Raw genomic sequence first — 23,021 nt, 5'->3', positions numbered from 1 at the left:
AAGTTTCACGAAAAGGGCTGTTATCATTAGTGTTTACGATGTCGGTGGGAAGGTGATTTCAATTTTAGTATGAAAAACGACTGTTTTTGTGAGCTGTTCATTCTCCTGCTCGTATTTCAAACGTTAAATTTTGCATGAGAGCTACTCTATAACTACATTATCTTTAACTAGGATACTTGCGCAGCCTGATATTTTATTGCAGTTGGTGCTTAATGTGGAAATGCAAGTGAAAAGTAATAATGTGCGTAAACATGTTTGTGCCAATCTAGGCTGACACACGTGCAAGAATTCGCACTGGAAACGGGGTTGAGTTAATAATACACTTTTGCAGGATGCGCTGATCGGAAACTGCTTGCACGCTTGTGTGGTGCATAGAATCCTGGTGTCACATGTTATTGACCTTTAGAATTTGTGTGCATGGCACATTGTAATTGACATTGTTTATAGTGTTGATGCAATTGTGTGTTATCCCAGGCCTAGGCAAACTTTTTGTATGACAATGTCATTTGTTATCTGCACTCATACCTTTCTTAGTTTGCCTGACATGCATGATCAGATGTGATGTATGACCCCTAAGTTTAAAGAAACTCGGTTCATGTTACTCTTGCCGTCGATTTACATCATCCTGTGGACTGGCTTGAATGTGTCGTGACGTACGCTGAACAAGCTCAGATTCGCTGCTGCACAGGTGCAGCAGCGAAGCTTCTTGTTTGAACTTGAGAGAAAGGAGGAAAGCAGGTGGTGAACCAAACTGTGTGCCATTCTTTACGTGACCTTGTTGTGTGGTGCACCATGTGAGCCTCTCATATTTCTCTGCTTGTTGGTACCTTTTCTCCTTTTTCTCTTCACCTTTCTCTCTCTCCAACCCTCCTCTCTCTTCAGGCAGAGCAAGCTGCACGTCTCAAGGCTGAAAAGATTAAGATAGCTTTGGAGAAAATGAAGGAAGCCAGCGTGCAGAAGGTAGCGAACGCCTCTTCTGTGTGAATGTCTCTTGTGCAGCTCTTGCACTGCTTGTGGCTGTGTTGCGTGCTCGCCTAAGCCGTCACGTTAATGCTCCTGCATTATGCATCAGGTGAGGTGTGGCTGTGGTGCGAATGTAATGGCACGGTCGACTCTGCCAAGAAGGCCCAGTGGGCACAAACAAACCACACTGTCACACTGTGCCATTATCGTGCACATTTCCAGTTAGCCACCAACAGTGTTGTGCGTTAGCTTCAGCTAGGAGCTTTTGTTTCTAATGCACAAAATAATAATAGCGATAGTATCAGTGTCACAGCTTGGTCACCCGTTCGCCGTCGGCGCAAAGTCGTCGATGCGGCATACAAGCCAGTTGGTCGTTCCACACTCAAGCGAACATAGCCAAGGAGTCGGAGTTGGGCGAAAGAGAGAGAGAAAAAAAAATGTTATCCACTGACAACGATACACAAATTAAAAGAAACAGAAAAACACTACACACGTGCACTTAATATAGATCAGTGACGACGACAAAAGAAATGTGAGCAATTAGTGGTGGATATAAAAATGAACAGTACACAAGAATACACTTAACGGTGGTCCACTAAACAGAGTTCAGAAGAAAACAAATGATGGCATACGCATGGCCGGGCAGCAGCAGCAAGTCCAGCTGATGGCAGAGTTTTCCCGAAGAACGCTGGCAAGCCTCACTGCAGTGTATGCGATTGCTGGGCTGGGTTTCCCAGGTGTCTAGGTCTGACATCTTACCTCGAGCAGGTTGAACTAACTTGAGGGAAACTACCGGGAGCTTCGTTGAAGACATGGGTTTGTCGTCTCTCATGTTGACTAGCCACTCGCAGTTCAGGCGCGGCTAGGCGGCCGAGGCGGCACTGGACGGCACTGGCCCCTTCACGCTTCTCAGCAGATCGTAGGCTCAGCTTCCAGGCTTCGTCTAAACCTGCGTTTAAATAACTTATCCTTTCCCTAGTTCCCTGTGCAGGGGAACGGCAGATATTGATGACGATCCAGCGAAGTTCACCCATTTGTATCCTGGCTCCTCCCAAGATCTTGGCCGCACCTCATTTAATTAGGGGCGAGGGAACGGGTGGTTCCCCCCTGCTGTTAGAGGTCGCGCACTTGTATTGCACCGCACACACACACACACCCTTGAGTCCGTGGAGGGCCTCTGTTGTCCGTTCACAAACACACGAGGAACGACGGCAGCCGGCCATACGGTGCCGTCGACGCACATACACCGTCAGCAATTCGTGGGCACGGGATTGCACAGAGGCACCACTTATTTCGGGTTATTCGCACCCCCGCCATCTTGGCAAGCTTCTCAATGCACGCGTGGGGCAGAGAATACAGAGGGGTTCCTACAAAAAGATGTTGGGGCATCACGGTTACGCCAACAACAACGACAAAAAAAAATAATCTCTAAGCCTGCTTTCAAAATTTTTTCGGCCGCTTGCCCAAGTGGCCGGCAATACCCGTCTTGCTCGCTGGTCCCTATTCCCACGACCGTTTTGGTGCCCGTTGATCGGTGCTTCACCGAATTGAATAATGCCGCACCGTGACAGTCAGTATGAGGTATTTAAGCCCTGAAAGAAAAAACAGTGGTGCCTTTATTTTTTCAATCTTTTCTATCTCTCATTTGTTCCCCTATGATCAATTTATCTGCGGGGTTCTGCTGTGCAATGTTGTATCATGCTGCACTCTTTAGTGAAGCGAGTGAGGTGCAGTTCCAGCTGCCTGATCATTTCCCAATGAGGGAAACATGTGAGGAAAAACCAAAAACACAACTTTGTGAAAAAACAAGAATGCAGCACGAGCTTGAATCTGCACAAGTCCATTGAACAATGGAACACTGCAGTTGGCGATGTTTGGTAGTAGCACACAATTTTTAAAGCAACACGTGGCAATAACAAGGATCATTTGGGCACACGTGCAGAGATGAGCATGTGAAACCAAATTAGATTCTCTGGCTGTTATGCTCCGGGGGCAGAAAAAAAAAATAAAGTAGCAGTGACAAATTACCGTATTCAATGAAACTACTGTGTGACTTCAGTAGACAAGCATATGCAATTGGCAAACAGCCACCAGTAAGGGCTGCACAACACTTTATGCTGAAGGCTATGCTGCTCTTGCTCCTTTTCTGCCGTCTTTTAGTGCTCACACTTGGTCCATGTACTTGTGGTGCATCAGTTACTTGGCGGCACCCTAATGGTAGCGCCATTACAAAGTTTGGTTGCTTTGGCACAAGCTAACAGCTGCTTGCTGTGTGAAATGAATGAACGGCCCTTACGATAAAGAATTTCATATAATTACTTTTTTTACAAGCTCAATGCCTTTTCATGCTGACCTAGAGCAAGTGCAGCTTCACAGCAGGGATCAAATTGAGGTCCAGCCCGCCGCAGCATTTCTGAAAATATTCAGACCTATACTAAGAATAGGATGTGCGAATAGTGATTTTTGAGTCTGAATTGAATATGAATTGTCTAGTGCCAGCAGTGAATTGAAACGAATATTGAGTAGTTTTTGCATAATGAAACATCCGTTATCACACTTAATATCAAACAATGTTCATATCCTAGTATTCTTAGTTAGCTAGTTTTCTCATTACATAGTACATTGTGAGGTGTTGTTTATTAAAAGCACAAATGGAGCATTAGGAGCAAACAAGGAGTTCTTCTACATGCACAGGACTCATCAGAGGGCATAAATAATCATTGTATAGCCTGTAAAATATTGCTACCTAAGTGACATAGCCTGCTCGATTACGCAAGTTCTAATGTTGAAAATTGAAAATTTTGAATTTTAGCATTGAAAATTTTGCATACTCTTGCTCCAACTTTACGTTTAATTGGGTTCAGTTGCTGTTGATGTTTTGTAATACCGTATTTACTCGCATAATGATCACACTCGCGTAATGATCGCACCCCTGAATTTTGTCATCAAAATGCAATTTTTTCTTAAATTTCCCGTGTAATGCAGCGATATGTCGTGTGCCAAGTCTAGCTGATAATGATCGCGCTTACCATCTGTCGAATGCTATGCGAACAACTCGTCTGCATGCACCAAACATTCTTAAGTAGATGCCTCATTTCATTACTTTCATCACTTTCCGCACTTCCATGACAAAAAGAGGTACAACCAAACTTGCCTTTATTATGGGTAGGCTTTATAATGGTTGTGGTCAACAAAAACAAAAAAGGCGCCTTTCAATTCTTTTCATCTGCACTCGTGAGCACGCAACAAAAACCGCGCGGCAATGATAGTAGCCACGTTTACACTGATATGTTAAAAGTGTACCCTATTCATACTCTGACGCTTGTAATACAGCTAAGATTCGCCCATCCTTGGCAGAAACGTGTCATGTTAGGATAGTAGTGAAGACAGATGCCACAGTTTCCGCAGCACGCCGTCCATGCGTTCCTGTCACTGGCAGCTAAGTGCGCCCATCTGTTTCTGTCCCCTCAAAGTGGACATGGCTAAGTTATTGCCGCAAACTTGCTGATATTAACGATATTATTCATCACTGATATGGAATAAACTGTTTCAATGCACGTAATGTACTCACGAGAAGAAAAAAAAATCACGTTCGGCGCATTTGGCTTGCTCCGCCGGCCGCCATTTTTGTTTTGGTGTCCCGCACCCGCATCCTGCAGCAAACACGGGACGAAAAAAACAATTTTTCGCAGGAAATTTAACCCGTGTAATGATCACACCTCTGAATTTGCATCAATTTTTCTGACAAAAAAGCGCGATCATTATACGAGTAAATACAGTATTTGAAAAATATTTGCATTTATGAATAATGACTATTTGATTCAAAGACCGAGTTGAATAGGGCACGATTTTATATGTTATTCCAAAGTTACAAATATTTGCACACTCCTAACTAAAGAGTCACGTGTTTTGCCTTCTCTTGTTTGGGGCAGGGCTCTCTTGAACGCACGTGTAGAAGCCAGTTGGCACATTCTGACTTAAATAAAACTCTGATGTTTTACATTCTTTGACAAGTGTTCAATAAATTGCCACAAAACCAGAGCTGGACGGCATAGTCACTGCAGAGTTGTGGATCACACCACTGCATGGCTTGGGAAAGGCCCCTGAGGCCGCAGACATGTGTGTGTGTGCACTTGCGGCACGCCGCAGGAGAGTTGACTTTGCCACTGCTGTGCAGCTGTTCATCAAGGCATTCAGTGCGGACAACAGCGCAAAGAGCCTGCTGGTGGATGAGCGCATGAGCATCGTTCATGTGACCCGCCTGTTGGCTGACAAGAACCATGTCCCTATGGATCCCAAGTGGGCCATCCTCGAGAGCATCCCGCAGCTCTACATGGGTCAGTCTACTGTGCCTCATCTTTCATGAAATTTCTGTAGATCTTTCAGCGAGATAGGCCAGTCAGGCATTGCTGTGACTGACCACATTCTGAAAGAGCCTGTTTTGAGGCCAAAGCCTCTTCAATGTGGTTCTGCAACCGAGGCTGTCATTCATTTTTGAAGCCTCACAAAGTTTGGCATGTCATATATCTCGTCTAGTAAAGGGGGTCCATCTTGGAGACTGTTAACAGATCATTGACTTGGTGATCCTGACACCAGAGTACAATATGTGCCTCAGAAGGACTTCAGTTTGGCCTAGTTGGTGTTTACTGCATATCATATTGACCGTAAATAAAGATGGGGGCAGCCGGAGAGAAACCAAAAATGACACAGGCGGTAACTTTCAACTGGTTTCTTCATGGCAACCCGTGGGCATATATAGACAAATAAAACATGTGTAGAATGCAGCTACCACAAACACCTAGCGAAGCGACCAATTATAAAAAAAATCAATCTCCGATTGAAACAACCTAATGAAATTGTCACTAACACAGTCTTGGCCTTTCTTTCTTTATGTGATATGCCTCCATCAGTTCGCGTGCAGTCTGGTGCTGGCTTCTCCCAAGTACCTTTATCTCCTTAAAAAGTGGTGCACAGGGGCAGGCATTGCAGTGCGACTGGGCAAGTGCGCCAATTCATCTTTCGTTAACTTTTGCTCATGTTCCCTGGCTCGATCATTCAGGCACCGTCCTGTCTGCCCTATGTAGGACTTATACGAGAAGAAAGGGGGTTAACCGAGGGGCCCACTTTTTATTAGTCGTATCTTAAGAAGCCAACAAACACTGACACCGAGGACAACATAGGGAAAATTACTTGTGCTTAATAAATGAAATAAAGAAACGATAACTTAAGGGAAATTAAAGTAAATGAAAAAACAACTTGCCGCAGGTGGGAACCAAACCCACAACCTTTGCGAAATGCGAAGGTTGTGGGTTTCTTTAAACTCAGAAACCGGCTTCCAATCGAACAGTATCCGCCATTCATAGGACTTTGACGTTTTGTAAAGACAACGAGCTTGTTCTTTTGGAAGCAGACAAAGAGGGGGGATTTGTTGTGCTCCCGAAGGGCATGTTTGGTGCTAAAGCCTCTGAGGCACTGAAGAAGGATCTTAAGCCTATTAGGAACTCTGAAACTAGAGTAAAAAACAGGGTTGTAAGAATGTGCAAGTCTCTTAATCTCGATAAACTAGCTAGGGACATCAGTAGCTCTTCAGGCACCACGCTAAGTGTTTTCTTTACTGCGAAGACACATAAACCTGGCATCCCATTCAGGACAATAGTTAGCGAGCATGGAATGTGGTAGGTTCAGGTTAGCCGCTTCATTTTAAAGAGTTTGAAGATGCGTGTTATATTTGACCCCTTTGTTGCAAAAAGCTCTGACGAGGTTGTTGATTTTCTAAGGGCTAACCACGACATAGGTCCGGCTTTTTTTGTAGATGTAGAATATCTTTTTTACTCCGTTCCTCATAAAGATCTGTTTGTTGCTTTGAGGATGTCTATTGAAGAAAACGGCACTATTCCCTTCCACAACGCAGCTGGTATCCCGGTGGAAGATTTTTTAACGCTTTTAGAAACCTATCTTAATAGCACTTTTATCAGTTATGACGAACACTTCTTTCTGCAGAAACGTGGAATCTGCATCAGCGCATGCAATACGCCGCTTTTGTGTAACATTTTTTTAGCTACTATTGACAAAGTGCTTGATCAGGTGTTTGGGGGGGGAGGGAAGTTCTTAAACATTTTGAAAGTTTTTAGATATATGGATGACTTTTTAATTGTTTTTAACGGGCAAGGCAGTTTAACTTCTTGTGACAGCATTCTAGCCGTTTTCAAACAACTTGGTAAAGGGCTTTCTTTTACTCACGAACTTCCATTCGACAATTCCCTCCGCTTTTTAGACCTATGCATTTCTTTTGCTAAAGGCCATGCATGCTGGCAGTACTTCCCTTGGGCACAGAATGGTTTGGTGCCATGTTTTTCCTCCCAGTCAAAGATTGTTAAACAAGGAGTAGCGATGCTCTGCTTAGAATCGGTTCTCCACAAGTCGTGTGTACACAAGATGCAGCTTGCCTTTGACAATCAGATTTCCCGTCTTAAGACGGCAGGGTTCCCTGACTCAATGGTAACGCCAGTGGTGGAAAGTCTCCTGCAGAAGGTAAAAGGATCTAGGAGCAAAGCAAGGGTGAGGACGACTACTATGGCCGTAAGACCTGAAGTGGCGCCGTATATTCACAGGGTCACTCGCAACCTAAGGAAGGTGGCAGGCAGGTTTGGAGTCCCCCGTGTCTTTTCAGCCCCTTTTAAGCTGGTGCGGCTCTGCCCCCGCACCTCCCGTGATCCTAAAGGAAGGCAAGGCTGTGGCAAGAACCACACCAAGACGTGTGCAAAATGCAATGTAGGAGTTGTGTACGAAATCCCCCTGGCGTGTGGCAAGTCCTACATAGGGAAAATTGCCGGCTATGTATGCCAGGCTAACCCCGCCTGCTTCAACATCACCACCACCACCACCACCACCACCACCTCCCACATAGGGAAGACAGGACGGTGCCTGAATGATCAAGCCAGGGCACATGAACAAAAGTTAATGAAAGATGAATTGGTGCACTTGCCTGGCGCACTGCAATGCCTGTCCCTGTGCACCACTGTTTAAGGAGATAAAAGATTCTTGGGACAACCCAGGACCAGACTGCAGGCAAACTGATAGTGACACTTCCGTTAGGTTGTTTCTATCAGAGATGGATTTTTTTTATAATTGGTTGCCCCGCTAGGCTGATGAGGGTTCTTGGTTGCTGTGTTCTGCGCATGTTCTATTTGTCTGTCTATGCCCATGGGTTGCCGGGAATAACCCAGTTGAAAGTTACCGCCCGTGTTGTTTTTGTGTTCTAGCCTGCTGTCCCCATCTTTTTTTGCGGTCAATATGATATACAATATGTGCCATTGCAAGGATTTTAATGCGACTCATTCTGGAGGCAGTGCAATCAGGGTCATGGGTGGGCCAATGGTGATATCGCAACATTGCAGCTGTAGCACCAGCTGGAGACCTGGCTTCCTTGATTCTTTCTCGCAGTTCAGTGTCATGCTGAGTAGGCATGCCTACGATTCTGACATTCAGAAAAATCTGAAACTAATCAAGTTTACCTTCACAGAATGGACATTTATTTACGCTTAAGCTCATCGTTTTCACTCTCAGATGGCACATACCATATTTATTTGAAGCTAATGTGACCACAGTTGCAACGCAAGAGGTGACTTTCCAGTCATGTGAAATAAAAATTTAAAAATAAGATCACGACTGTATTGTGAAATGAACTGAAAAAGAAATGGTACCTTTATTCAAGGAATCATCATAATTTGGCAATGAGTTATCTTCGCTCATTCTCGTCAGTTGAGGAGGCAGAGCTTTCCTTGGGCGGTATTCTCGGGCAACCACTTTCGTAGATAGTTTCACTTTTACTAAACTTCGCGTGACTCAGTACTGAATGCGTCGGTGACAGCGTTTCTGGTGCTGTAGCAAGCTTGCTACTGTCATTGGCCGTATACTTCAAGAGGTCTGGTGCCGAGATGGGCCGAGTGTTGCGAAAGCAAAACTATATTCAAAAGTGATGCCGGAGAATCAAGTCACATTCCGTGCCATCAAGTTCATTTGAAATTGAGGACTTGTTAAAAGACCGCACAACCAATTCATTCAGGAGGCCATACCAGGCCACGATGAGGTGTCCACAGAGCCCTTCTGCTCGGCCTCTCATTTAAAGAGGGCCTCCCGCTGTTATCTTGTTATGGCAGTGGCAGCGATGCTGCAACCGATGGCAGGCCATTGCAAGCCAGGTTTTGGTTTTGTATCTGATTGCACTGTGCAGGCGATTTCTGCATACACAGACAAATTTCTGGTGGAGGCAAATTTCTTTTAGAAAAGAAGGTAACCATTAGAATTAGATAAATATAGTAATTATTCATTGTGAGGTGTCATATTTGTTTGAAAATCTGCCCAGGGCAAGCTGAAACTAGCCATTTTTAGTAGGAGATGACGCGAATTCGACGCATTCACAGACCTCCCCAGGCACATGCCAAATGAGCACCTCCTTCGCATTGGGGTACATAACACATTTTATGAACTCACAGAAGCTCACCGCACAGCCCAGATTGAGAGGCTGTCCTCTGCCACCACAAGTCGGCACATCCTGGACAAACTAGGACTAAGCCCGAATTCCGAGGTTGATCAGAAGTGTCCCTTACCATCAGAAACGCAAAACTGCATCACTATCCTCCCAGTTGAGGGGTCTTCCCACGTTCTGGGAGGAGCAGGGAGATACTAGTACCACTGCTGGCTGCCTTTTTTGATACTAGGCTTGGTGGTCACTCACTCCACATAGTCTGGGCTTTAGATGGTCTTGCTAGCAGGTAGAGACCAGCCTGTCAGGTTCTAGCAATGGATTATTCTACGACTTCTGCAAGCAAAACTCTAAATGACAGAAAGAAATGCACTTCTCAGAAATGTTCGGTGCCAGCATGTCCGACCCTGGCACGTCTTCCTTCTCCCCTTCATCACCACTCATCCCTTGACAAGCATTGCCTTAAACGTAGTCGTATTGCTGCAGGCTAGAGACACGCTCTCCAGGCCGAGCTCTCCTCCTTTCTCTTCATTAAAATCTACTCCTCGTCACACTGCACATTTTCATATAGCTTGTGAGCAGCGTTATGCATAAACAAAAATTGCGTGAGGTTATAGCTGTAACCTATGTAACAGAACACCACAATGTTTTTTCACCACAGTACAACAAATCAGTTGCCATGCCATGACCGTCATTCTTTCAACGACACCGTCGTTATTGCCTTGCTGCTGCCATCACAGACGTGCTAGTGTCACACACACAATCGCTCGTCTTACATTAACACATTCGTCCGTCTGGTAACGCTTTGCAGAAGCCCGGACGATGCTGGATGACCAGCTACCTGCAAGATTCTTTGCATCACATAGATTCCCACAGTGCATGGCGTCTGCGCTGGTTTTGAAATTGAATATTCAAATGCAGTAAAACCTCATTAATTCATATTTCATGGGGGGCACGGTGGGGGAAAAGAAAAAAATGTCCAAATAAACCTAATGTACATTTATCAAGGGTATCAGAAGAAAACAAACAAACGCCTACTATATCAACATGCTGTTATTCACTGAATGTATCGACTAATCCTGTTTGCATTTTGTTCAAGAGCAGTGCAGTAGCTGCAGTTCTCGTCATCATGTGACTGATTAGCATTCGCAGCAGCAAAGGCCTTGCAACTTCCTTCGCAATGTGGCTGCTGCACAAGGCCTTTGTCTTCATCTGAGACGTGCTTTTCACTATCAAGCACACATCCTGATTACATGTTATCGCCAGTGAGCTGGTTGGAAACGTATTGCCTGTCCATTGCCATGTTTGATGCCAACGTGCCGACCGCAGTTTTGTTCACCCTCAATAGCTTCCGCCGTGTTTGTGACATTGTATGTGCATTGTACTGATTCAAAATGAAAAAAACTTCGGTGGCTGATGAAATTGTGGTTGCTATCTACGAGGTCACGGTGAATATATGCAGTTCTTAAGGCACGCGGCCAACATGTGCCAAGTCGGAACGAAACTACTGCTTGCCGCAGTGACTGCAGATGGCACCACGGTCACTATAGACATGATAAGGGATGGCGACTATGCAGTTCTGAAGGCATTCGGGGCTAATGCAGTGTCGTGCAAGGTGGTAAATGTAATAAATGCTATAAAGGCACAAATAGGCATGAAGCATTCTGGTGTTCATGTCGTTCTCGTACGGTTTTCACTGATGACTATGGCAATGCAAACTCCATCGCTTCGTTTTTGTTGGAAGCCGGTGCTGCTTTTGCTCTTTTGCATCACACATTGGCAGCACTCCTTCACACTTGCGGTGTTCCTAGGGTTGTCCAAATTAACCAGTGTTTGATGCCATTAAATAATGCATATGCCTGGCAGGACTAGAGGACAAATTCAAGTTATCCAATTTTTCAAACTAATGAGAGTCGAGTTAACATTGTAATCATGCTTAACCAACCCGTCCACCAGCACATGCTCAACGAATTAACAAGGTTTTATGGTAGTAAACATTGCATTTTAAGCGTTACCAAGGATTTGTTCCTTTATTTGCAACAGAACACATTTTCCGGGTCAGAAACCTAGTTAGACTCCTGTTTATTGCATTACCTGTTACTTACCATTAAAAGTTATACTCATTTTAAATTTCAACAACTTCTCTGCTAGGGTTGCTAGCTGAACAATTTTTCCGTCCCGGTTTTTCGCTCACTGTGCCGGCTGCAGTTTCAACCCCCCACACTGGCACACCATTTGCCGGTTTTCGGGTTCTTCCAAACGGGGCACACAATAAGCTATGTTGCAAGTGGAAGCTACTCATCAGACACAGCGGTTGGCTTAAATGTTGGGAATCGGGAGCTGGGATGGGTGTAACACACGGTTGCGCAGGCTCGTGTGGATGCAAAGACGCCATGCACCCACAATGTGCTTATGCACAGAGCTGCCTGGCAGTGGTCACCACCGGCTTTCCAAGTGGTGTTGCATGCTGGACAAGCTCAGTCATTTGCAGTGCATCTGCTGCAGTTGGTGTGGTACAAGCCATGACCTCTCTCGCGACATTAAACACGAAGGGCTTGGTCACGTTGAGGGTGACCAGCGGCTAACATGGATGCCTGCATTGTAGTCTCGGCCATCAGAATGAATGCTTGGGAGCAGACGGGCCAAGTAGGCGACAAAGGAGGTGGACAAATTAGGTGCCTAGACACATGCAGTGGGGGCATTAATTTCTACGTTTTCAAATTTGCATTCCATGATAACACTGTGCACATGGTGAGACGCAGCTGCATTCAGGAAATGGGCCTTGCTTAGCTGAAGCATTGTGTATGCCACACTGCATTGATTCTTCTCTTAGGTGTGCCAATTTCTCGTATAGCCCATCACAACGGGGGGGGAGCTCTTATTGTGACATACACTGCGGTAATGTATTTGCACAAATGGGGCCTGTAATTTTAATTTTGGGGTAACGTCTAGTCTTTTGCACTTTCACGTAGAACGTGTCTATGAAGACCACGAGAACCTGGTGGAGAACCTTCTGCTATGGACTCGCGACTCATCGAACCGGATTCTATTTGTTGAGAGGGAAGAGAAGTATGACCTGTTTGTGAAGCCTGAGGTGAGTTGACGACTGCATGCAGATTCAAGCAGAAGGGAATGTGTAGTGCTCTTGTAGTGGTGCATGCGCAGCGACATACTGTCCATGCGCAAACAGACTTTCGGATATTACGGACCATTTGAACCTTAGTTTGCTCCACCTATTTTATTAATGCAACGAAGTTCACTTTTAATGGACGGCGCTACAACGGACTATCGGCTACAACGGACATAATTAGCGGTAATTTTTGCCAAAATCAGGCATATAAAACTGACTTTTGCCGTGTCGACACATGCTGACAACTGACTTGCCAAGGTCAGCCAACGATTGCGGCTCAATATTGCGCGCGCGAGGGAGAAAGGAGGGACGGAAGCACATTGTCTTGTTTCACGTGCGAGTCATGGGGGGAAGGGGGTGAGGGAGAGGGGGGTTCTACTCTGACGGCTGCTGCTTACGGCACGGCCATCTGGGTGCCATATCTTGAAAGCAATCTGTGATGTGGACAAAGTGCGCCCAGTGCCGGTAGCTTCGTATGCGCTGTGCGTTCGACATTTAGTTCGCGTTGAAGCGAGAGACTGCACGAAGGTAACTTTGTTTGCTGCTGCTGCCACACTTGCTCACACCAGTGCTTCGACAGTGAGTGTCCATGAACACATCAAGTGTGATGTGTTCATGTTCACTTGTCTGTGCGTGACACCGTGCTTCTTAACTTCGTTTCAGTATCTGGAATTCCAGTATCTGGAATCCCTGACTATCCAAACAACCCATACACTCTTAATTGAAATGTTGGCAATCTCCCACCAACATATGCAAGATGCCTGAAGTGGTTATTGACGCAGATTTAAGCTGGAGGTTTTATGCCTCTCAGCTCAGTGAACAAGGCTTCCATGTGGAAGCCGAAACTGTTAAGAATTTTTAGACAACCCCATTGTGGTCGGCGCTTTATTTTTCTTCCAATTATGCCGGTTTTTTCTGACGAGATTTCATCAAACTCTTGATTTCACTTCTGACCATGTGTTTCTTCTTGGTTGGTACATTCTTTCTCGTTTCTTTTTTTCTGGAACCTGTGAGTGAAGTTATACTGTAATAAAGAAAAGGAAAGTAATAAAGGACAAATTTTCACAGGTGAGAGTGGAACCCACAACTTGTGCATGTTGCCTTTTCTATGGCTGTCATTTCCTTTTTGTTATTGTGTAAACATTTAGGTTAAAAAGAAAAACAAACGTGCAATTTTCTTTACTCTTTCCTCTGATTGCTTCCAAAGTGCGCTCCCAGTGCCGCGTTCAGGCTGCACTTCCCAGTGGAAGCGGCAGCAGTGTTCCTGGCCTCACTGCGCTCATGTTTTTGTGCAAACCTGCAGAGCTACCTGCTTGGTGGAAGTTCTTCGGAGCATGGAGCTGAGCTGGATGATGATGCCAAGTTGGCATTGATTGACGTAAGTTGGGTGAAACTTAGTCTATTATATTGCGTGTTTTTATAGACGGACTTTTGTTGTGAAGCTGACACTGCAAGAGGTGCTATAGTAAAGGACTGCAGGTTAATTTTGATAATCAGAAGCTTCTTTGGCATGCGCATAACTTGAGTTGTGCAAGTCTTATTGCATTCTGCCGCAGCCAGGACCAGTGACCATATGGGCGGCAGCACAGCATTGCAGCCGTTGTGGGCAAAACTTGCATCTGCTTATGCATGCCGCCTTTCAGCGTAGCATAATTTTCCAAGTGGCAGGCATACTTGCTCTGCTGCTTGCGTGTGCTGTGGCATTTGCACGTCTTCAGGTGCTTGCTTGCAAGGCAGTACTCGTAATCCTGGCTGGTAGCTGTCCTGCCAGGGGTGCCTAGCAGTCATGCGGGTGAGCTTACGATTGCTTCTGCTGTTGCTCTCTGTCATTCCTTGTAAGGCCACATACATGGCTGCCTGTGTGTGCTGACCTCACTGTGGACAAAGAAGGCTTGCTTAAGCAATACACTTGGGTAAATGCAACAGTTTCCCATTTATCCTTCATAAACTAATTCAATCAATCAATCAATCAATCAATCAATTGTTTATTTCACTATCAAAGACACTTGGTGTCTACGGACAAAAAGCCGTCTATCAGACTTGACGAGGTCTGCACCCCCGAGTACTGGCAGGCAAGGCGCATAACAAATACAGCACACCAACAGAAACAACCCGAACAGTGTACAGAGGCCAGGTATATTTTTTGTATGGTCCTAAATCGGCTACTATTGTCATAAATACTAGTACATTCAGAACTCTGAAAATGAGTTGTCGCCCAGCCAAAGTCTCCAAAAGTCATATTCACAGTGCCAGTTGACTCCACTAATGGGTTTATCAGGGATGCACCACTGTGTAGAAGAATGTGGGCCTTAACCCTTTGAGGGTCGATTTTTTTTCGCCATATGCGACTACCCAGGGTCGGATTTTCTTTTATTGCGAATTCCAATTCTTCTTAAGGGCTCATTTCGAAAAAAATTCACTAATTTCTTTTACGTGACCTTAAAGTGAGAAAAATATATTTTGCGTTGGTATATATGTACTCTTCATTCATGAATAACAACAATAAAAAAGGAAATAAACTTACAGGAATTGAAAATTTGATGCATTGTTATAGTTCAAGGCTTTTAAAATGTGCACACTAGAATATTTTGCTATATTCAAATGTTAGATGTTCCAGCTCTTACACTAATATGTACATGCATAGTGTAATTGAACTGCATCGGTGCGTGCACTCAAGAAAACTGTGTGGTTGTGTGGCCGTCAAAAAAGCAAAACGTGTGACAAACTTCCGCTAATCTTCATCTTATCGCCAACCAGAGACAATTAGTTATCGCGAGTCTCCGAAAAAAAAAAGCAACGGAAACGCATGCATGGCGGCATCCTTCCTGTGCGCACTCCCTTGAGCACTAAACGAGCGCAAAACAAGCAGTCGTCCTTTGAGCGATTAGTAACAAGATAGCCATCAGTTTTGCAAGCACAAGAAGCCTGAACCGCCCACAGAACCAAACCCAAACTGCCACCCGCCCACGCAGGAGCAAACTAGCGCTAAAACGAACCATGCAACAAAAATCAAGAGAGGGAGGCGCACAAAAAAATTCCCTGTATTCCCACATAGTGGCAGCACATGACAGAAAAGAAAAGGTTAGGAAATTGATGCGTTTTTTAAAAGCACAGAGGGCACCGTAAATATACGGCATCGACCATTTTGGGCTTCGTTCGCGGCGGCACATATTTACGTCATTGACCCTCAAAGGGTTAAGAGGAAGCCTTAGCTCGGGCACTCCTATCTAAATACATGTAAAAGCAGAATTCATTTTTCTCGGCAACCACTGCACCAAATTTCACAAGGTTTGTTGCAGTTAAAAGGGAAACTTAAAATCTAGTGACTGTTGGTTTCGAATTTTCGATATAGCTCGGCTATTTTTTATTAAAAATTGACTAAAATCTCGGAAATGAAACTATCAAGTTTACAACTCTGTAACTCAACAACAAAAAATGATAATACAATTCTGTGAATTGCATCTAATAGTACATCTAAAGTGGACAAAATTGATATGTTACACACGAATCTAAAAAAATTCAGTAATATGGAAATACAGCTTTTGCAGAACCCTTGCACACAATGTAACTAATTTACGCAAGATATAAAATGACATACTAAATTTGTCCGCTTTCAATGATCTAATGGATGCCGCTTACAGAACCGCGATATCTCTTCTTCATGTAGAGCTATAAGTTTGTAAACTTCATACTTCTAATTTTTTGAAGCTTTTGAATGTTTGAAAATCTTTTTAACAAAATTGAGGCTGTAAATCGAAATTCTGCTTCCAACAGTCACTAGAACTTGACTTTCTCTCTCAAATGCAACAAATTTCATTAAAATTGGTCCAGGGGTTATATCAGAAAAACGTTCTTACGTTTTACATGTATTTGAATAGGCCGCGTCGGAGTTAAGCTCGAGCTAAAGCTTCCTCTTAAGTATAATAGTTAAATCTCAATGTGAAGACCGTAGATACAGTTGACTCCTGTTAATTCAACCCTGAAGGTATTGATGTAATTTATCTAACTATCTGGCAGGTCGAATTAAACAAGATGCAGAAAAATGTCATTCATTTGACAGTATTTGTCCCATTCTGCCATGCCATTGAATCAAACGTGCACACGCTTTCTATATCCTAAGTAGAAAACCAACATAGAGATAACATTAAAGTTCCTAAATAAAGTACAGTTATACCTCAATATAACGAACTTCAATATAATGAAATTCTCAATATAAAAAAGTATTTGCCTTTCTGTAACTTCTTGTCCATAGAACCCCATCTAGTATTTAGAACCTCAATATAACAAAATTTCGCATCATTTGGGAAGGAATATCGAGATTATAGATGAAAACTTCCACAGACAGAGATGGTCAGGTGGTTAAATGACATGCCGCTGACCTGCCACGGTTGCTTAGTGGCTATGGTGTTCGGCTGCTAAGCACGAGGTTGTGGGATCGAATCCTGGTTTGGCGGCTGCATTTCGATGTGGGCGAAATGCGAAAACACCATTGTATTTAGATTTAGGTGCGCGTTAAAGAACCCGAGGTGGTCCAGATTATTCTGTAGTCCCCCACTATGGCGTGCCTCATAATCAGATGGTGGTTTTGGCACATAAAAACCCCATAATTTTTCAACTGCCACTACTTGCGCACGCACCTCTCAAATCGCACACACCCATGACCGGCCACCAAAGGGGAGCAGTGTCATGTTCCGCACAATGTCCAGGTGCGATAAGATGCTATCGCAGTGAGGAGTCAGTGAAAGCATGCGAAGGTGATCTTGGAAAGATGGTGCCTGGACGAGCGCCGCCTTCCTGCTTGAGCAAGGAGAAAGGGGGTAGCCTGCAGAAGCACACGAAAAATGCCGCACAGCCTTTTTTCGTGTTTTGCGGGCTTTCTTTAGCTATTGGAAAAAACTTTTGTGTAGCACACAGAGAGCAGCAGAAAGATGGATCGGGTATTTTTCATGGAGGCCTACAATTTTCTGCTTGACAATTTTGATCTGATTTTAATATTTGAGAAGTTAATTAATTGATAATAACTAATTATATATTTATGCAAGATACAAAAAATAGTCCGACTTGTTCCAGTGATTTCTAACTGCGTTACCTTGGTGCTGTTACGTGGCACTCGCGTATTTGATGGCGAAGCTGTTTGTGCGGACCCTACGCTGTCGTTGGAGTTCGCTAAAACTATCATCAGCAATGACTTGAGCGTCATCGTCTTCTTCCACAGCTGGCTCCGCTGCCGCTCATCACTCCAGCATAGAGTTTCACTTCTCTTCTGTCGTCGTAATGGGGAGGCCACGTTTATGGGGCTATGAGCCATTGCTTAAGGGTGTATGAGCCGTTCATTGTCTTAAATGATGAACAGGTTTAATTTTCAAGCACAAGGCTCTGATTGTGAAGTGTAAATGTCATCATCTGCGGCCAACTCAAGAGCAAGCAGTGCAAGATTTCCCCATGCGAAGCACTGCAAGCGGAGGAGGCACACCAAGCAGTGAAAACACAAGACGCCACAACTCAAGACCAAGCAAATACAACATTACACACAATATGAATAAAAAACCAATGGTTATCATTCTGCGCCAAACTTTGCTCTCATTACTGGAGTGCAAGAAAGGGGCGAGCAACTTGCACGCGAAAAAAAAGCACGGCAAGAAAGAAGCACTCCTACAGCATGCTCACCATGCAAAGCATGCAAAAGTGAAAATGAGGTGACAGGATAGCGAAACAAAAGATTTACTATATAGACAGCTTGTGAAGTTTTACTTGCATGGTACCCGCCGTGGTTGCTCAGTGGCTATGGTGTTGGGCTGCCGAGCACGAGGTCGCGGGATCGAATCCCGGCCACGGCGGCCGCATTTCGATGGGGGCGAAATGCGAAAACACCCATGTACTTAGATTTAGGTGCACGTTAAAGAACCCCAGGTGGTCAAAATTTCCGGAGTCCTCCACTACGGCGTGCCTCATAATCAGAAAGTGGTTTTGGCACGTAAAACCCCAAATATTATTATATTTACTTGCATGGTGTAACGCTCAGTGTAACTAACACAGCTTCGCTGTTTGATTGTCTTCACAGACTGGAAGGGGCGGTGATTTAAAAAAAATTTTGGCACAAGTTACATTGGACACCCACATATAAAAGGGGGTGTCCCAACCATCACACCAGGATTTAGAAAATACACAAATGTCATGTAGCTTGACAGAACCAAGGTAATGTTGTTTGCCGCCGCTTGCAGGTACAGTCTACGCTCGTTCCAACGGACTTGCGTACAACAGACTTTCGGATATAACGAACCATATTTCTTAGTTTGTTCTACCTATTTTATTAATGCGACGAAGTTCACTTTTAATGGACCATGCTACAATGGACTATCGGCTGTAGCGGGCGAAATTAGCGACAATTTTTTTCAAGATCGGTCATGTAAAACATACTTTTCGACAACTCACTTGCGAGGGCCAGCCGACAATCACGGCTCACCGTGGCGCACACGAGGCATGGGAAGAGGTGAGAGAGAGGAGGGGTTTCTACTCCAGCGGCTGCTCCTTATGGCATGTCTTCAAAGCGATCTGCAATGTGGACGGAGTGTGCCCAGTGCCGGTAGCTTCGTATGCTCTGCGCTTACGACGTTTAGTTCGCGCTGAAGCGAGCAACAGCACGAAGGTCAATTCGCTCACTGCTGCTGCTGTGCTTATCCTGCTTAATTTGCTATTGCAGACGATGCTTGGCCTTCTGGCCGAAACTGCGACTTTCTTTTTTTGTTATTTAGTTTGAACGTTCATCACTCACTCTTTGCAATGAAGTTGTTAGACATCGCGGCGAAAGTTTAGGAAGTGAGGCGTTTTGGATATTACGAACTTAGAATAAAATGGCCATTTTTTGTCGGATTATGAGACTCCATAGTAGTGAGAGTCGACTGTACTCAGATTTGCATTGTGCCTAATTACATAATAAGTTTTAATTAGTTAATCAACTTCTCGAATATTATAATTTGAGGAAAAGTGACAATGAGAAAATTGTAGAGCAACATGAAGAACACCTGATTCAGCTTTCTGTTGCTCAATACGTGCTACATAAAAGTATTTTCCGAGCGTGAAAGAAGGCTGTGAATGCACACGAAGTGCCCAAAGTGGTCAGTCGTGTGGGGCAAATTGCGCTGCAAAATCTGCAAACTACACTTTCTAAAATCTCTGCTGCTAGCATGAAGTTAAAGGAGGTATGGTAGGGTACATGTTAGTTTTAACGTAATATTGTACAAATGGCTGCAGATATTTGCATAAAATTTCACACGCTTACAAAAGATGCTCTTGGGTACAACACGAGACACTTTGTTTTAGATGGTTTGCCTTTCCTGTGGCCCACTCCCAAAATTTTGGGTGTGTTTAATTATTTGATGTACCTTTTCTCTGGAATCACGTAGAGGAATGTGATGATGTTACACAGTGTTACTGTAAGTACTCATAGGTTATATCTGAACTAAAGAGATATCACATCCACTTTGAAGGTCGCACCCCAAAAAAATAATGTCTCTGCTTGCACAAAGCCTCAAGGGGGGGTTTCTTGCATTGTAAATTTTTTCCAGTGTTATCATTCATATCATCAGATATTTTTTTAGTTCAGAATATTTATGACTGGTTGTAGTACACATGTACAAAGTTTGAATGGAATGGGATAAATACTTTCTGAGAAAAGGTACATTGAATTTGAAAAATTCATAAAAAGTGCAATTTGAGAAAAATGAAGTTTTATGTTCGAATACTGCTTGTGGATGCTCAAAATGCCCCAGGAGAATACATTTCACTGCTGACTTTCTTGCAGGTGTTTCCTAAACCCTTCTTAGTGTTCTTTTTTATCCATCGTCCTTCCTCGCTCTCGGCAGAGTCATAGAATTCTGCCCTGTCAACAAGCTCTTTGTCCATTCTGACAAGGGAAATATTGCAAAACCGCTCTGGAACAATTCCAAGGACCTCCAGAACAGCTTTTCGTGCATATTTACCGTCATTCTAGTAGGCTAGAGCATGTTAGTTGCTGTTTTTAATGTATAAGCACTGACAAAGTTTTTTTATGGCAGCGGCACCAGATATGTTGGTTGGGCGACTCATTGGTGTTCTGTGTTCGTCCATGAATACACTTGCTCAGAAGACCGATTACCTTTAATGTTCTCTTTCTGCTCCATTTTATGGATGATTGTGCCATCTTATGGGAAAGTAATATACATTTAAAACTCGAAACAGTGGCGACCACGTAAGCAAAAGCAAGAGTTCGACGTAATAGTTCTTTTCTACAAAAGACCATTACATCAAACTCTTGCTTTGAGTTGTTAACAAATTCCGCTTTGCCCTGCCATCTGCGAGCTGCCTGGCTAGCTCAGATGGTAGAGCGGCTGCCCCAGAAAGGCGGTGGTCCCAGGTTCGAACCCCCGACCAGGACGAATTTTTCAACTGCGATGCTTTTCTTTCGAGGAACCTGTATGGGATTCCTTCGTGGCAGTTGCTACAATTGGGTGGATGTCTCATTTTCTTTTAATTAATATATAATTTTTAGTACAAATCATTTACTTACCATACACACAAACAAGCAAAAAACTAAACGACGCCATAATGAAGAAAACCGTGAACGACAATGATAAACAAACCGGCCACCATATTTAAAGGCCAGGGCGCGCAGCACACTTCGGCGCGACATTTGAACAGCTTTGAGCAGGCGCTGAAGGTCGCGCTTCCACAGGCTTGTTTCTCGTAGTGCAGCCAATTTTTCTGTGCCAAAATTGCAAGTTCGATTTTTCAGGGGATTTACCCCACCATGACCCCTTAAAGGGCCGCTCAGCAGGACACATGCAAATTTTGGTTATAGGCTGGAAGTTGTTACATGCCCTCTATGGAGTGTTCTGCTGTAAGAATTTTTAGAATTAGTTGAGCCGCTGTTCATTTTCACTCCACAACGCGTTAAGCAGGCTAAGTCCCAGTTTGACCTTGACTGAGCTTGAAGGTCAGATGTACGGAACCAGATGTTTTCTGGTTTTGTAGCTGGAGTAGTAGGGCTGTCGCTCTATAACGTGCAGACATTCGGTTTGTGTGTTCTATTATTTCTCTAAACCTTGTCTATTGAAGCAATAGATTACAGAAATTTACAGATGTTACCTTGAATAATTCTCAAAGTCAGGTGTCGCTATGAGCGACGTCACAGCACAGACACAGGTACGTAGACGCACTTGCACATATATGTCAACGCTCCGGCTTGGAGCATGACACCCGCAAGGAGAAGGGCAAACGGCATTCAGTTTGAAATTTCCTCTTATTCCACGGCACTTAGTGATGTAATACTTAGCAGTCACGATCGTTGGCGCAAATTGTTGTCAGCTTGAAATGACCAGACCTGGTGAGGGGCCCTTTAAATGCAAAGTGTGTATTCAGTGTCCCAGAGCTCACTTTTCTTAGACGTAAAGTCAGTTAACGGCAATTCGCTGCTGGAAAACAAAATCTAGGGAATTGTTGTTGCACCATAGCCATTTGACAAGAAATCGCTCAAATTTTTTTCATAGACATGCTGCTTGAGCCTGCACGTCAATAACATTTGAGCGTTGGGAAGTGGAAAACTAGAATGATCCTCCTGTACAGTTTCCAAGTGACGCAGATGTGCAGCTTGGGGTTGTGGTGTGTGCAGGAATTCTTCAGCGGTTCTTCAAGTGTCGGAGTGCCAGAGGTCGAGGGACTTCTCTACCTCAAGAGTGACGGCAAGAAAGCCTGGAAGAAGCACTTCTGCCTCCTCCGGGCCTCGGGGCTGTACTATTGCCCGAAGGGCAAATCCAAGGTGATCCTTTTATCGATGCCACCTTTTGCACCCTGGCTGAAACCAAGGTCTTACTCTGCTGTCACTGCTTTGTGGGTGAAACTAGGTGTTTTTCTTTTTTTAGCAAGGCACATGTGCTTGGGTATAGTGGTAATTACATGATCGTACAGTTCAATGACTTGGATGACTCATACTGAAATGCTTGCTATTTGGTGACTGGGCTATACCATATTTAATATGTAATGCGGGGCCATTTCAAGCAGCTCCTGCTCCGCACAGTAGCCACAAGTTGAATAATGTTTCTGGGCATGGCTTTTGGGCTTTTCCTGAAATTCTTAGCAAGACCATTAGAGTTTTGTGTGCTTCTTGTGGCCAGACTTCAGTGTTGTTGCAAGGCAGTCGATGATTATCGCTGACTCTGAGCCTGAATTGCCTGCTTTCCCTCGGGTACTAACACGTGCACTGTAGTAGCTGCTGACCCAGTGTACAACATTGAGGTGTCCTAATGTAAGAACTGTCTTGGTCTTTAATTCAGTGTATCGAATTTCTTTCCAGTTGCCAAGAGACTTAGTTTGTCTCACTACCTTTGAGATGAACAACATTTATGTTGGTTTTGGATGGAAGAAGAAGTACAAGGCACCAACAGATTTCGGCTTTGCAGTCAAGGTAAG

The 23,021-nt window shown here is 44.2% G+C and overlaps 1 protein-coding gene across 8 annotated transcripts in view; it reads left to right on the top strand.

Annotated features, from left to right (window-relative positions):
- The window catches only part of pico (ras-associated and pleckstrin homology domains-containing protein pico), a 264,155-nt gene that overhangs the window by 215,947 nt on the left and 25,187 nt on the right, over positions 1-23,021 (top strand). For 6 of the 8 annotated variants that reach the window (XM_075679553.1, XM_075679548.1, XM_075679549.1 and 3 more), the window contains 6 exons: positions 883-960; positions 5,141-5,300; positions 12,421-12,542; positions 13,882-13,956; positions 22,225-22,371; positions 22,906-23,016. In XM_075679553.1, the coding sequence (XP_075535668.1) occupies positions 883-960; positions 5,141-5,300; positions 12,421-12,542; positions 13,882-13,956; positions 22,225-22,371; positions 22,906-23,016 (693 nt within the window). The remainder of the gene's footprint in view (positions 1-882; positions 961-5,140; positions 5,301-12,420; positions 12,543-13,881; positions 13,957-22,224; positions 22,372-22,905; positions 23,017-23,021) is intronic. The other 2 variants (XM_075679550.1, XM_075679551.1) reach the window with 1 other exon arrangement.

Source organism: Dermacentor variabilis, chromosome 2, assembly GCF_050947875.1.
Source record: "Dermacentor variabilis isolate Ectoservices chromosome 2, ASM5094787v1, whole genome shotgun sequence".
Classification (NCBI taxonomy): Eukaryota; Metazoa; Arthropoda; class Arachnida; order Ixodida; family Ixodidae; genus Dermacentor; species Dermacentor variabilis.
Note: the sequence above shows the minus strand (reverse complement) of the source record. Positions and strands in the feature narration are given on the sequence as shown.